Below are 16,345 nucleotides of genomic sequence, written 5' to 3'. Positions count from 1 at the left end.
CTCGCATCGCTCGCAGAGCCGAGTTAGTCACGCCAATTTTATTGCATTCCTGTTCCTGTTTCTGTTGCTGTTTCTCCTGCTCCTAGTCCCGCTCCGTCTCCAATGTGCCAGTGGACATGGGCATTGGGCTGAACCGGGGGCGTGGTCACAGCCATTCACGACTATCAGTCGCAACAATGGCGTTGGCAGTTTTCGGATTTCAAGCGGAACAATTAAGTTAACGATCTGCGGACGAGGGCTGAGCGGCAAAGAGCAAAGTGCGCCTACGCCAGACCCCCAAGAGGACAGGAGTCAGTCCAAGGGGCGTGGCAGTGAAGTGGGAACGTGTTAAGCCGGCCACATTGCAGAGCCACTGGCCACTGGACACGAATGTTGGCGACAATTGCACGTCCCTGTTGCTGGCTGCCTCATTTTGCCTTCTCCCCGGCTTTAAGTCTTTAAGGGGACTCAGCCTCCGGGCGGAAGCGTAAATGAGAGAGGAAGCGGAAACAGAAGTGGAAGACTGCCCTTCAATTAGCCAAAATAAAAAAAAGAAAACCTGATTAGTGAATAGGCCATCTAATGTGGCCCAATGCCAATGCAAATACAAGGAGTGCCGAGAGCTCACAAAAAGAAATGTCCTAAGTCGGACAATTCTTTTTTTTTTCTGTTTAACTTTAGAACCACCTTCCCCCCAGCTCAGGACTTGGATTCAGATTCGGTTCCTGATTCAGATTTCGACTCGGACTCGGAGCTCTCCTCCTTATGCTGGCGCTGCTGCCTTGGTCGAGGAGGGACTTGAAAGTAAACAAAGTTTTAATTTCCTTCAATGATTTCTCTGGGCATTTGTTTTAGCCCCGACCAGGAGTGGCTCTGCCGCTGCTCCTGCTGCTCCACTACCAGGCGGACTCGGCCTCATAATCAAGTTAGATAAATCTAAATCCTTTGCGATAAGCGGCTAAAGAATAGCCTAGACCCGCTCGCTCTCCCAAGGACCCCGCCACACAAGACCCAGACCCGGACTCGACCCAACGTCTCCATCAAAGTTGCTCCGTCTGCTCGACTGCAAGGCTAAATGGGTTAGGCGAAGCCTGGGGGTTGCTTTTGCCGGGGACTGTGGACTCTGGACTCTGGACCGAGGACTGGGGGCTGAATAGCTCCGGCTACGAATTAGAGTGCCACAGTCGGGCGAGTGAATAGAATTTGTAATTTCCGTTTTCGTTTTGTATGCTAACCCGCCAGGCGGCAGGCACCCCATCCACTACCGACACACACTTAAAGCGCCCCACAATGAAACTGTATCCGGGAAACCGACGTTGCCTGCACTGCAGCACCAACGACGGCCTTCGAGCAGTTCAATTGGTTTCAGTTTCGGCTTCGGTGGGGGCCTGGACTGCGTGGAATACTTATGACGATGACTAAACACTCTGCTGACCATGTTTGCGATTGCATTTAAAGATGAGAGGCTATTGAAGCCGTTTTCCATTTGGAAAACGGAGGAAGACGAGGTCTGGCACCGCAAGGTATTCTGGGATTCAGGTGTCGCCCGATTTAAGGGCTAGACTGTCGCATAAATAAATAAAAATCAACTAAAACCTCTCAGAAATAAGAGTATTGAACTCACCTGGAGTTGGTCCTCCCGCCTAGTTGCCCTTCCGCCGTTTCCGACGACGCCGCCATGACACATGTCCCAGGAGCTGGGCCAGCCGGTTGGCCAGGAGCCTCACATGACGCCACTCCGCACAACTGGCCACCGCTATCAACAGCATCGAGTTAAGGCCCAGCGCCAGAGATGCCGCCGAGCTGCCCAGATTGCCCTTGGTCAACTGATCAGAGCAGCGGCCAATGGAGTCAATGTCCAGCTCGGACATCACCCGACCGTTGACCTCCAGCGGCGAGATGCAGTAGTTCTTTTGCAGGAAGTCGCTCAGGTTGTGGGCGCCCTCGGCCAGCGGCCCGTCCAGCAGCGTGTGGATGTGGCAGCCGCAGGGGAAGTGGTTGCTCACCAGCTGCAGATGCTCCACCCCGTCCACAATGATGGAGTTCGGGTCGGGCGTCTCCAGGACATGATTGCCAAAGAACTTCAAGTGCTTGATGGCCGCTGTGCTGGTGAAGTTCAGCTCCTCGATCGAGTCGATCTTGTTGTTGAGCACCTGCAGCGTCTCCACCTGGGTCAGGCCGGTGAAGGCATCCGCACAGATCACGCCCAGATCGGATTCCTGCAGCGTCAGCAGCAGGACATTGGACAGACCGCGGAAGGTGAATGGCGCCACCTCCTTGAGGTCCATGTAGGCGAGCTTCAGCAGGCCCACAGTATCCATGCCAAAGAAGGCGTCCTGCTCGATGCTGCGAATGCCCGAGGGCAGGATCAGATGGCCCACGTTGGTCAGGCTGGAGAAGGCCGAGCTGTCGATGCGGATCAGCGGGTTGTTGGTCAGCAGGATCAGCTTAATGTTCGAGGTGCCCGCGAAGGCATTGCCCTCGATCCGCTGGATCTGGTTGTGGCTCAGCAGGATGGTGGACAAATTCTGCAGGCCGGCGAATGCAAACTGGGCCACTGTCTGCAGCGGTGTGTACTGGATGGACAGCTCCTTCAGCCGCGGCAGTCCACGGAAGGCGAACTGCTTGATGCGCGTAATGTTGTTCCCGTCCAGCGACAGCTTCTTGAGCGCCCGCAAGCCGGCAAACGAGTCCGGCTTGATGATGGGAAAGTTGTTCTTGGTCAGCGCCAGGTTCTCCACCGTTGCCGGCAGCTGGCGCAGCGGGATCTGCTCAAGGCCACCGGTGTTACACAGCACCTGTGGGGGCAGATAGAGGGTCCTTATTAATGGGATGCTTCTGTATACTATATAATTTCTATAATTCAAGCACTGACTCTACGCAATTTGTAGCTTCAGCAACTCCAAGTGGTGCTCTGCATATACCCTCATCCATTGTGGTCTTTAATTCAGAAATTTTCCCCTTCCATCCCTCCTCCCATTTCATTAGGCCACCTTTTGATGTGACATCTATTCAACCGTCACCGTCACCGTCGCAGGCTGGTCCCCCATAGGTTGTCTTTGTCTGCGGACTCATCAAAGGTTTTCGCTCTTAATCAGTTTGTGTTTTCTTGCTTTATGACATCGCCCCGACTCCTGGCCCCGTCCTGCTGTCCTCCCCGTGGGCGCCATTGATACCTCCGTCATGGCAACTGACAGCCGTTGGGCAATCAGATCAGACGCCACTCGTAGGCGGGCCACGAGAGCCCAGATGAGTCGGCGAGGACTGGCGGAGGAGTGCGAGACTTCGTTTGATGCGTGGCGCGAAAATTGAATTTGTGGCTTTATTGCTGAAAATAAAATTAAATCGAATTCTTTTTTTGCGTCGCCGGAGTGGCGGTGTTCCCCGTTTCACGTTCCCCGTCCCCGAGTGGGTGGCTTTTCCCCCTTGTCTCTAGCATTGTCTTGTCGCCCATCTTTTCGTCTTCGTTCGCGTCTTGGGCTATTCCGCTTTGTGCCTTCATTTTTATAACTATTATGTGCTGATGTGTGCGTTTCCCGACCAAGAATTTCCCGCTCCCGCTTCTGCACTAGCATTGACGTGCACCTAAAGAAAAGTGGGTGTGTGAATACCAGAAATAATTGGAGATATTTAGAGTAAAGAAATATAATTAGTTTCTTTTGAAAAGCTTTGCAGTTTTGGCAAGAACGTATACTTATTATATTTTTTGTTATTATTTATTTAATAGTATTATTTATTTTATTTATTTAGGATTATATTCTCTTGCATCCTTTTGATAATTTAATACAAATACAGATAACAGATCGTTATTGACATAAGACAAGTGTGTTGTTTCTCATCAGGAAACTTCACCATCAAACCAACTTTAGGGCACTCATTTCAACAGTATTTACAAAAATATACATACATTTATTTGAAATTATTATATTTATATATTCCTTTACCTATTTTTTATCCTTCTTCTATTCTCTCGCTGTAACTGTTCTCGCAGTCTGTATTTCTGGTTGCTTCCTTATCCAAAAGGTGGCCAAGTAACTGGGTATAACTGTCCATCGCTTGTCACGTTTCTCTTGACCCCGCCCAGTGTCCTTTTTCCTGGTCACCCTCCCACCTGAAACCCCCTTCCCAAAAAAAAAAGAAACCCAGCTTGGCTGCACTTCTTGCGTAACATTTGCACAATTTTCATACGCTTCACCTTTTTAAATGAACGAATTAAAAGTTTCCTTTCTTTCGGCATTCACTCTCTCTCTCTCGTCCCACCCCGGATTCTTGGCTCTACGGGTCCACCTCACCGGAATTGTTATTGTTGCCTCAGTTCCGTTACGTTCTGTTTCTGTTTCTGCTTTTGGTCCTGCTCCTGCTCCTTGCTCCTGGCTCCTCCTTCAGCTTCTGTTTCTGATTCTGTTTCGGGTCTGTTCTGTTCCGTTTCGGTGGCGTTGTTCGATTTAAGGAAATTTCGTTTGCCGTGCATTTACAGACGCGAAGTCGGGGCGACACGGTTAAAAAGTCCTTGTTCGCTGAACTTTAACTGGCACTGTGCTTGGGGTGGGGGACAAGAAGAATGGAGGGCGCCCAGGCTGACCCCAAAAAGTGTGCTACACTTTTGTTACCTTTTCGGGGCCTGAACTAATTTCGCATCTTAAATACAGTCCAGCGAAAGGATGCAGCGGAGAAGGGTAACTGAAGAATGGAGAACTGAAGAATGGAGCACTGGAGAATGGAGCACTGGAGAATGGAGAACGGAGTGGGGAGTTCAGAGAATGTAGAACGAGAGAGCTGAGTAAATCATTGCATTGTCCATAATCTGGAATAATGAAATCACTTAAGTTCTCAATTTGCTGGAAATGACGATGCCAAGTTCCCACTGGTAATAAGGATGCGCATTAAGCGTGCTCCAAAACTCTCGCGGGACACAATTGAATTGCGGGCTACGGTCTACACACAAAAAAGGGGGGGGGGGGGGCACAAAAAAAAAAAAAAAAAAAAGGACGAAGAAGGGAGCTCAGACGAGAGGCGGGAAAAAAACAAAAGGAAAATAACCATTTGCCTGCATTTTCGATTTAATTTTTGTGCTCATCACTGTGCCAACGAGGCCGGAGCAGCTGTGGCCAGTGCCTGACCACCGCATCCCCAGAGATCCTCATCTGCTGCTCCCGATTCTCCCAGCTTCTGTTTCATTTTCTGCAGCTCCAGCGCCCAGCTTCTGTATCCTTTGCCTTTGACTGCTGCCACTTCTGGAGCTGCTGATGATGGCGATGGTTCTGCATACCACTGCATCTCCTCCAAGGACCTTCGCCACGCACTGTGGAGCAGCTTTGGCCCAACTAGCAAGCAGGGAGTGCAACTGAAAACCATGGTAATCCATGCTGAGTCCCACTTGTGTTTAAGCCCACTTCAGATATGTGCTTGGCAAGCCATTGCATTTGGGGTTTTTTTAAGGAAGAACCTGTTAAGTTTACCTTTTTGGTTTTTTATTTAAAAACTACAGATTTAATAATGTTTTAAAAGTATTTACAGAAATATGTAATAGATAATAGATAATAATGAACGAAAAAGTTTATACACCTGGTTATTAATTACTACACTCTGCTACTCTTTGAAAGGCATTATGTTATGTATTTTCTATCTAGATCGACTCGGCTGCAAATGCACATCTATATTTTAAATGTTTTATAGGTTTGGAATGAAATTATAATACCTTCCCTGGGTATAAATTATATATTTTGTATAAATAACGACTGATAGTGTCATAAAATTCAAAGAATTCTTCAAAATTCACGCTAGATAATGAAATGTGAAAAAAAAATTTCACTTCCACTGTGCAGCTGCGCCTAGATTCAACGCCCCAGTCCCCAGGATTGAGATGCAGGAATTCCCCGCCTGCGCCTCCCCCGTGCCAGACTTAGCAGTACAAGTAGATTGTTAAGCTTACTTGAGTCTGGGACAAGCAGATGCACTCGGCTGGGCATGATTTGGATGTTTCGGTTTGTTGCGAGTTCCACAGGCAGACGACAACGGAGAGCGCAATTATGAGCAGCAGCCAGGAATTGCACATTTCACGTTGTTGCTGACACGACAGTTTGGCGGCGTAATTGAGCTCGATTCTCTCTTGTCCGGCTGCTGCTCCAGCTCCAGCTCCAGCTCCTGCTCCTGCTCCTGCTCCTGCTCCTGTTCCTGCTCCAGCTCCTGCTGTTGCTCCTCCTCCGTCGTCTCCGTATTTCTTCTTGTCGGGGTCCTTCCGATGCTCCTCTCCGACTCCTTCTGGTGACTCTATCCGCGCTCCGCTCCTCTGCAGCAGGCCAAGTGTATGCTTCACCTTCTTCGCCTGCGTCCTTCGTCCTTCGCCCCTGTTGCGTGCTTCCTTGCACTTTTTCTTCTGGCTCGTCCCTGGCCGCTCTTCGCCCTGCTTCTTCGCCGGGTACTTTTCTTAGTTATTTATGTTTTTATATTGCGTTATTTCATTTGAACTTTCCCTCGCCTTCTCCTCTCGTTTCTTTTATTATATATTCTTAAGCTTAATCATATTTATTTACGCTTCTTCTTCTTCCAGCTCCTGTTGCTACGCCTCGTGGGGGCGTGGCATGCCGATATCTGCAGAGAAGGAATAGAAAAGCACAAGGACAAAGTGTAAGTAGGGGGAACTAGGCAAAAACTAATGGAAGGACCCATCAAAAATAATTGTTTTAAAACAATTTTCTATGTAACATTAAAAGTATCTTATTTATAGGAAGAGAACATACATAGTTAAATAATTATTAGGTTCCATGTTCTTTTTATAAATAGTATTTATCATGTTTTATGTAATCGATAAGTCACAATAAAGTCATCAAAGTTTTTTTGTATTGCCAGTTATATTGAAAAAAAAAAAGCATGAACGATCCTGGATTATGGCAAAGTATACACAATGAAAATGAAATCGATTCTACAATCGATTTTTTCAATTATGCGTAACATCGATATACATTTTCAGAATCGATTAAATCGAAAAAGTTCTACTCGTATGTGAACTTATAGAAAAGTGAACTATTTTTCATGTTCTATTTAATTATAGTAAAATAGAGGCTATCTTTTTTTATAAATATTGCATTTTCGATGCCATATAAAAGTGAAGAGCACCAAAAAGCTATAATTTAAATACAAATATCGACAAATAAAATATCAAGAACTATAAAATTAAATGTCAATGATAAATATGTTTACATATATAATTTGAATTATTTCATTTTTCGATTTTAATCGATTTATTTTTCGATTTGTACAGAATAAGTCTATTCTTTCAAAATCGATTAATTTCCAGCTTTAATTCTAAGCTTGATATATTCAGAATTATGCTGAGGTGTAAATCATAAATTGAAATCTGAAAGATATCCTTTCTTCGTTCCTTTAAAATCTGTGATACATATAGCTTTTAATCTGTAAAGTCCCTTGCTTTCTGTGGGCTCTTTATATTTTATTATTTCGGTTGCCTGGCCCGAGGTTTCACTGTGGCCACCAGGCCGCATGTGGCATTTAATTTCACTTCTCTATTGGTCGTCCTGTGGCTGGCAGCCGACAGCCGGCAGCCGGCAGCCGGCAGGCAGCTCAGCCTTTCCGGCCTTGTGTTCGCTCAAAGCCTTCGACACATCCAACATTTATGCCCGGATTAGAAGCCGGAGAAGTCCAAACTGGACGGAGGAGAAGCAGCAGCGGCGGAGGTGACAGGACAAGTGGCAGGACAAATGCCAGATGTGACAGGCTCGGCTTCAGCCCCGGGCCCCGGGACCTGAGATGCAGATGCAGATGGCCGAGACAAGGCATTGAGCCCCGCTCCGCAGCCCTCTTCAAATACATAGCTGCTGCTGCTGCTGGCTCCTCTGCTGCTTGTTAATCATTTATAATAAATAATGCCCAGGTAGGAGTTAAGTTGCTGCAGCATCAGCCTCGGACTCGGATTCGGCCTCTGCCTCGGCATCGGCAAGGATGAACAAAGCCAAAGCAATATAATAACTGAAATTACTCCAAAGAGAATTTTCAATGAGGCAATGTCGCTTGCACTTGCCACTGCCACTTGGAGATGATGCACGGCGACAGGCGTGGAGTTGGGGATGCAGCAGCTCCTGCTCCTGCCTTGGGGGAGGTGAGGCAGCGGCTGACACAGCTTGTTTGAAATGTTTAAATGCACAAATCAAATATGCAAGCAGTCCAAACTCCGGACTGGCCGGGCAGCGCAGCGCAGCACAGCACCTGATGTTAGAGGAGTTAACCCTGCTTAACCCCCGTTGGCCGCCGCCCGTCCGTCCGGCCATGGCCAAATCCTTGCAGCAGCTTCGGCTTTTAATTGGACACTGAGGATGGCAAAAAGGAGCTGCCGGCAGCCAGCAGGCGGCAGCAGGACATCTGAAGAGTTGAGCCCGGGCAGCATCAGCATCAGCACAATAATAAATAAGCGCAGGCATAAATGCGTGACATTATAATTGGAAACCAACAAAGCAGGGGGCGGTCAAAGGTGGGCATGGGCATGGGCGTGGGCAAGGTGACCTGGGAAACCGGAATCCTGCGAACCTGGCAGCTAATGCAATTCACAAATGCATTTGTTTGACGGGGCCCGGGCAAAAGTTGAAGCGAAGCTGAGAAAGGGGCTGAAATTTTGGCAAATATCCTTTAAAATAAGGGCGTTGGGCGGCAGTACACTTGGAAAACATGTGCAGGATAGAGTTCCTCGCAACTAATTGCAAAAAGTTTTTGTGCATCAACTCGAAATATGAAGTTGCCTGTTTTAAATTAAACTTGAAATGCATCAAACACAAGTGGTATGCCTCAGGGACGCACAACCAGGTGATTCCTGGATCTCATTTGGCAGGAAATTAGGACATTCTTGTTCAGATTTGGTTCAATGAAGTCCCAACTCAAAGTGAGAATGGAATGTATGTAATAATAGTGACAATGTGGCAACAAAACAAAGGCATTGGGAACGAGGTATTATTATGCATATCGATATTTAGCAAAAGCGATAAGTTAGTTTCGATACCATCAGAAGACACTTGATCTTGGCGTTTTGCAATTGAAGCTTTCTTAACGAAATGTTTTCCAAATTAGGTTAGTAAATCTTTGAATATTATTTGGATTCTCTGTTTTTCCAAGTGCTGGAAAGGTGGCAGACAACGGCAGTTGTGTCAGTTGGATAGGAACTCGCGACTCTCTGTCTCTCTGGCGCTTTGTCTGGATCTGTTCCCGTCCCCAGTCCCCAGTCCCTTGCAATCGCATTACTTTACGTTGCCTTCATCTAAAAGGATAAAAGCAAAATAACAAATGCCAGCACAAACTCAAATAATGCACAGACAATTGTGTAAGCAACAGCAACAAGGACGAATGCCAACTCCTGCCGGGACGCGACGGGACCGGGACGCGACAGGACAGGACTGCATTGGCTGCACATGTGTGTGGAATCAGGACAATGGCAAAAGGAATCGCAAATGTGGCAGAAGGAGCTCAGCACGAAGATGAGAGCCGGAGCCGGAGCCAGAGCCAGAGCCAGAGCCGGATCCGGAGCCTGCGATGTGGCTTAGCATCCACTTGGCACAGGAACCAAGCCGGGCATCAATGCCTTTAAATAAACATGTGGAATATGCGGCCTTCAGCCAGACCCAGACTCTCCACTACGTCCAGGATGACGACATCCACTGCCATTCGCAGCTAATCAATCAATTTTATTAAGCATTTTATTGAATTTACACGGCGAGGAGTCGAGGAAGGACCTGGCAACGACCAGACAACACAAACTGGACCATGATGCAGTGGTTCAGGGGTTTGCGGTATAACTGCACTTAAAGAAATGTTTATAATTGAAAGAATTCAATTTGCAAAATGAATATTCAGAACTAAAAGAACTCAATTTGCAAAATAACTGATTTTCTTGGAAGCTGTACCTAAACATGACACCCCAGACAAGCACTTAACATCCAATAATTTTGGAAACTCCACCTTTAACAATTTAAAATATGTATTCCTAGTTAGTATAAATGCTTAAAATAATTAAAAGAAATATCTTTCGGTGTATACACAGGGCTGGGCATCAGGAGTGCCGCAGAGATGGGCCTAGGAATGGTCCCATCCCGGTCTCGGGACACGTCTGCCTGCTTTGACTCATGTGCAATCCTTTAAGCTCTTATTAGAGCCAATTAAGAGGATATGTTTGTTTCTCAGCCATCGCTCAGAGAGCGAAGGGAGCTGGGGGGAATTGTAAAAAAAGAGAAACGAAAAAAAAAAAATAGAATAGAACTGGACAAGCGAAAAGGACAAATTGAGAAAAAATAGGTTCAGCAGGCAAAGGACTTTGGAACAGAACGGCAGAGAATGGACAAAAAAGCAACTGCAAAAAGGTGCGACCCAGAGCTGCCAAAGGATCTAGGGGCTACGACATCCACCAGGTGAGGGAAAGGAAATGGAATGAGAGCAAACTAGAAGCAAAGCCCCAATACAAATTTAATAGTAAAGTAACTATGGCCAAAGTTCTGCCTAAAAATAATCAAAGCCCTTGACTCTTTTCAATTCATATTTAAATTGTAGACCAAGTCCTTTAAATAACAGAGAGCATTCCGATTTGTTTAGAAACTAGCTCGAATTGGTCATATTTTGTTTAATAATATTGTAGAAAATTAGTGAAACTATAAAAGCGATGGATGGTTGTGCGATTAGTGGACAGGACACGGCACTCGCAGGATGCAGGTGATTGAAAATCAAAAATCAAAAGCGAAAGCGAAAGCAGCGGCAAATTGAAATCAAAACGAAAGCAATCAGTGCAGTTGACCAATGAATGGACACATGGCCAAATAAATAAACCAAAAGATGAAAATCGAAAATCAAAAAAATCGAAAATAAATAAATAAAATTTCAATTTACACTCTTCTTAAATTTACTGCCTTATTCCCTTGCAGTTCCCAAAAACGTAAAACCTGCAACAAATTGTATATATTTAAGGCAAAACAATAACAATATTCAGACGCTTAACCTAATAAACCAGCCCTTTTGTGCAACGTTTAGCTTATCGTCTGTCATAGATTGTAATATTCAAAAGCCACAATTTTAATTACGCATGTTGCCTTTCCGGTTTCCTTCACTTTTTTTGTTTCATTTCCAGGCTGTTGAATATTCGAAGGACTTGAAAGACTCGAAGGATTTCGAAGGGAAATTCATTTTAAAGCCAATTTAATTATTAGTTTGCGGTAACCAAACTTGAACTAAGTAGCGTTTGTAGTATACACATACTTTGAAGTATTTGCGAAACTTTCTCGTCGCCTCATCAATTAAAGCTGGCAATGCCTGGCAAATACGGATATCTGGGCAAATATGCAGCTTATCTATGTATCTGCTGCTGCTGCATGTCCTTCTGGGTGTCAGAGGGACATACATAATCCCCCATGTCCTTAGGCACGGCCTGCATTTAGCCTGCAATCGTCTTCGAAAACGGGGCAAACTGGCAAAGTTTATTCAAGTTTACCCCCAGACCCAAGTTGTGTCTGCTAATTCTTTAATCTTCAAATGTTAACTACAGCGAAGGAGCGGCTGCCAGGGTCATAACTCACTGGCTCTACTGGCTCCAGCAGCTCCACTTGCTCACTGGCTCCTCGTGGCAGCTGCAGTGCAAGATGGCGGAGAAAATAAATAGGAAATAAATAAAAAGCGGGCAAATAAAACAAACATCTTTAACTGGATAAGTGATAAAAAGAAGCCCGTAAATGGCACTGTGGACTGCGCACAGGATTCGAGCCAGAAAGGACGCTGGGGACGCATTCAATTGCTGGCATCTGGGGGCCATTAGATGGCCCTGCCTAGGTGGCCCCATGGAAGGAGTCTCTTGGAGTCTCCCTGGAGACCACACACAGGGGGACAGGGACACATGCACTCGCAGCTGGGAGTTGGGAGTTGGGCAGTTCATGGACTGCCCTGCGGTGGCAGTCCTTAAAGTCGCTGCGTTCCTGCCCAAAGGACACTTCATTAATGATCGACGGCACTGCTGCTGCTGCTCTGGCTATTCCTGGCTATTCAGTTCCTGCGCCGCCTGGACCCAAGTCCAACGCATCCTTTAATTTAATTGCAACTTTGGCCATTTGCCAAGCAGCCGGCAGCAGGACCTGTCCAAGGACCAGGGCCCGCCGTGTGTGCTGGTGTGTGCATTCCTTATCTTTTCACCCAAATGCCTGTGCAGAATGTCACTAATCAAATTATGAAATGTTTGTTAACAGGCACATACACACACACACACACACACACACGCACACTCGCTGGGGACAATGAGCGAGCAATGATGATGGGCAGATGGATAAGGCGGGCAAGGTACACCTGGACACAGGACACCGGACACCGGACACCGGACTCTAACCGGGGCCGCAACCGAAACCGCAATTGCATCCAGAAGTGCACACATAAATAGGCACAAAGATGCCCTCATCCGGCTGGCCGAATGTTGCCACGCAACATGGAACAGATGCACCCAGGACACACCGAACCCTTCCCCCCAGCCTGCCAGGAGATATGGCTCAGACGTGTCTGGGCTTGGAGGCCACCTCCGGCGGCTTTGGCATGGCCGAAATTTGTGGCTGTCAACGACACTGCCAAAGCCCTCTTCAGAGGCTCCTTTGGCAACCCTTAGCGTGTCCCTCCAGCGCCTCCCTCGAATTGCGTGCAGCAAGACCAAGACCAAGACCAAGACGAAAGCCTTTGTCTAAGCATCTTAACTTGGCCCAGGCCCTGGCCATATTCTCCCAAAAGCCAAGTGCGTGACCTCCACCCTTCCACCCAGCCCAAAAGCTGTCTGAAGAGGGTTCAGTTGCCGGGTGGCCCGGTTGCCCTTCTGGCTGTTAGTGGCACACCAATTGATATGATGGCTTTCATCGGCTTTTTGAGGAGGAAACTATTATGGCAAGGTTGGGAAATATGATGGCAATTTCAAAATAAATAGTAAAATAGTATTTATAAAATAATAAAACAAGATTCGAATGGTTTCTGTAAAATAAATACACGACTTTTGAAAGTGGATGATGGAAGAAGTAATTTGGATTGAACTTTATATCTTACTTTGGTTCTGAATCTTAAACAGTACAAAAATGTACATAAAATATAATAAATAAAATATATTTATACTTGTTATATTTATATTTATTATTTATAATATATATATATATATAATAAATAATTTATTATAGAAACACATATATTTGCAGGACTACTAACATATAATCAATCCCCTTTGAAACATAAAGGATTCCCTGAAGCTGGCTAATTGCGAAGCTGCCTCGAGCTGCTGCTGGTTCAATTCAGACCCTTGTGCATCCAAGGACTTTGAACAATTTGTCTTTATGGTAACGTTACATGCAAAAAAAAGAAAAAGAAATAGAAAGTGGAAATGGAAGTGGAAAAGTGGCTCCCCACTGTTTGGCATATTTTTGGGGCAGGGCTGTGGGCGAGCATAGCAGCCAGGACATGATGTGTGGGCGTGTTTATTGGTTTTCCCGCTTGAGTTATTGGCCAAAGGTCAAAGGTTGCAACAGATTTTTGCCACTACTTTGCCTGAACTGGGCTGGGTCGATCGCATAATTCAATCATTTAGTCAAATAATCAATCATTCAAGTGAATCATTAATTAATTCAGCATCAACCATTTGGCTTTGACCCCAAACCAAAGCGAAAGCCACTCCCACGAGGGGGATGAAGGAGATGGGATGGGGTTGCGGGAAGGAACTGGGGGGGACTCAGCTCGATAGTGGAGGAGGGTCTCGTCCTGGTCCTTGGCCCTGGGTCGTGTGTATTTGTAATTAACTGTTATTTAATACGATTTGCTTGATTTCGTGGCTTGATGGGTAACAAAACTGTTTTGGGGGGCCCAGCAGCAGCATCCCTTCGTCCTCCCCAAACTGCGGTTATTCACCACACCGCACCCACATCCTGCCAGGCCAATCTCTTGCCCTTGCCGGTTTCGGGATATTCGAGGCACCGAGATTTAATTTGCCAAAGTTCCTGACGCCTTCCTTTTCGGCCTCATCATTTGTTTGTTTGCCCGTCCGCCCTCCTGACCCGGACTCCGTCTCCATCTCCATCTCCATCTCCGTCTCCATCTCCATCTCTGTTTGCCATTGATAAATGTTTGCCGGGGCCGATGTTCGTTAATGATGACACTTCTTGTTGTCAGCTCAGTGGAGTCACTTGGTGATTTGTCAGTGATAAGCGGGGCGAGTCCTGGCCGACTTGACAGGTAAAGTCATGGGGTGGAGGACGACGACGGGCCTTAACCGGCCAAGTCCGGCTGATTAAGCGATGCCGGAATGACAACACAATAAGTTGATCGGTACAGCATGGAGCCAAGGATGACAAGGACTTTCCTTGGACGCCATTTGAGCTGAAATCGACGGTTAAATATCCAGTAATTACGAGACCAATTTACGAGGGCAAAGGCTTCAATTGAAGTGCAATCCAAATGGCGTTTTGCATTACACATTTTCACAGAGACAGCTCATAATTGTGTTTACATTAATTAATCTGTTTGCTGTTTGTGCAAAAATTAAACTAAAATATTATGTTACATTTTAATTTTGTGAAAACTGCAAGCCGAGTGGCCCTTCGGTTGGCAATGACAACAAATAAGCACTTTTAGTTTAAAAACAAATAAGCAAATGCATATATTTTTAGCTCAGTGTGACAAAAGTGGTAATTGCTTTATAACAAATTCATAAAAACCCGGGGAAATACATAATTCAAAAGCATTTAATGGCGTTTTTCGTGTCTCTTTTTATAATATTTTATATATTTAGTTTTATTTTAATATTGTGCTTGCTTTTGAGTTCCTAAAATGTATTCCCGTTCACTTCTCAAGCTCTCTTGTTTACCTTCGGGTAACCCCTTCTGGGATGCACACTGGAAGCCCCATTTTAATCAGTTTGCTTGCTCAGCTCTCAACTAATCCACCCGGAGAGAACGAGAGCTGGCGGCCAGGACAACAGGGTACTCTGGCAAAACAGGTTATAAAAACATGTGTAACTAGACGACTTACAAGGATCACGCACTCCAGTGACACTTAATGCCGCCACGTCGACGCTGGAGACGAGAGACGGGAGACGGGAGACGGGAGACGAGGACGAGGACGAAGTGGAGGGCAAATGTCACCAACTAACACAGACAAACGCAATTAGCTTTTAGCCATCATAACATTATGAACGGCAGGCGACAGTCAACGACGACGAAGGAGACGATGACGATGCCGTCTGAATGCTAACTGCTAATGACAAGGATGTGGATGACGGGGACGAGGAAGGAGAAAGGAGGCAGAGACGGAGACGAGACTAGGATGTCGAGGGGATTCCGGCAGCTGAAACTGAAACTGAAACTAAGGCCCAAGTCAATGATGGAGGAGGAAAGGAGCCAGGAAGGAGCTGCTGCGGTTGGGATGAATGCCGAGCTCTGGGCGCATTATGCTGATGGTGAAGGAGGCCAGGAGAGGAGACGGACCAGGGCAAAGCTCACGGATGGCACGCGGCTGCCAACAATGCTGTTAACTTGTGTCGAGATTAAAATAAGGACACTCGGTGAGCAGAAAAAGCCCCACACTAAGGACTGAGGACCCGACCACACCCAACCCAACCCGGCCTGGCTCGCCCACATCCGGATGGATGGACGTGCCCCCGACGCACAGTTCGACTCCAGTATCCCACACCCACACCCAGTCACAGTCGCAGTCGTCGTCGTCGTCGTCGTCGTCGTCGTCGTCGTCGTCGTCGTCGTCGTCGTCGGTGGAAGTTGACTCGCATGAGTTGCGAGCTGAAGCTTTGTTTATTATGGGAATGAGAATGGGAATGAGAATGGGAATGGCAATGGCAATGGCAATGGGAAATGGGTGATGGGTGATGGAGTTGCCTTTGACTGAGGCCAAAGTGTCCGTGTCCTGTGGCTGTGAGGGTAAGGATGTAGGCGTCCTGGCCTTCCCTCATCATCTAGTTGGCTTCTAAAAATTACTGCGTAAATGATGATATGAGATTTAGAGCATTTCTGCGGCATCATTCGACGGAAGCGGATACACGAGTACGGCTGCCCCGGCTGGCTGATGTTGTCGCCACCGGAAGGAAGTTATTTAACACATCCCCACACACACACAGAGAGAGAGAAAGAAAGCGACAGAGACGAAGGGCCAAGGACAGGGATTGTGTGGCACGATAATCATATTACGATTACGTCGCGTAAAATTTGCCCCACTGCCGGGTGAGTGAATGAGTGAGGTTTAAGTGGAAGTTACCAGCTGGAGAGGATGTGGAAGTGGTAGTAGGTGGGAGAGTGGTTGAGCCAGAGCACTGCATCAAATAATTATACATGTACCCACTAAACAGGACGGACAAGCGTGCTCG

General features: G+C 46.6%; 1 protein-coding gene across 1 annotated transcript; it reads right to left on the bottom strand.

The window, feature by feature from the left end:
* Window positions 1-1,622: 1,622 nt before the first annotated feature.
* On the bottom strand, window positions 1,623-6,098 carry LOC108078982 (chondroadherin). The gene is made up of 2 exons (XM_017173152.3): window positions 5,912-6,098; window positions 1,623-2,777 (listed from the first exon to the last, which is right to left on the bottom strand). The coding sequence occupies exons 1-2, from the start codon at window positions 6,032-6,034 to the stop codon at window positions 1,623-1,625; spliced, it is 1,278 nt and encodes a 425-aa protein (XP_017028641.1). The 5' UTR covers window positions 6,035-6,098.
* Between the last annotated feature and the right edge of the window lie 10,247 nt (window positions 6,099-16,345).

This window comes from Drosophila kikkawai, chromosome X (genome assembly GCF_030179895.1).
Source record: "Drosophila kikkawai strain 14028-0561.14 chromosome X, DkikHiC1v2, whole genome shotgun sequence".
NCBI classification, from domain to species: domain Eukaryota; kingdom Metazoa; phylum Arthropoda; class Insecta; order Diptera; family Drosophilidae; genus Drosophila; species Drosophila kikkawai.
This window is presented reverse-complemented; position numbering and strand designations above follow the sequence as displayed.

Excerpts from the sequence above, each read along its gene's own strand:
- LOC108078982 (XM_017173152.3), bottom strand. The coding sequence starts at position 6,034 with ATGTGCAATTCCTGGCTGCTGCTCATAATTGCGCTCTCCGTTGTCGTC. Across the intron at positions 2,778-5,911 it reads TCTGCTTGTCCCAGACTCAA|GTGCTGTGTAACACCGGTGG; the intron begins GTAAGCTTAACA and ends CTGCCCCCACAG.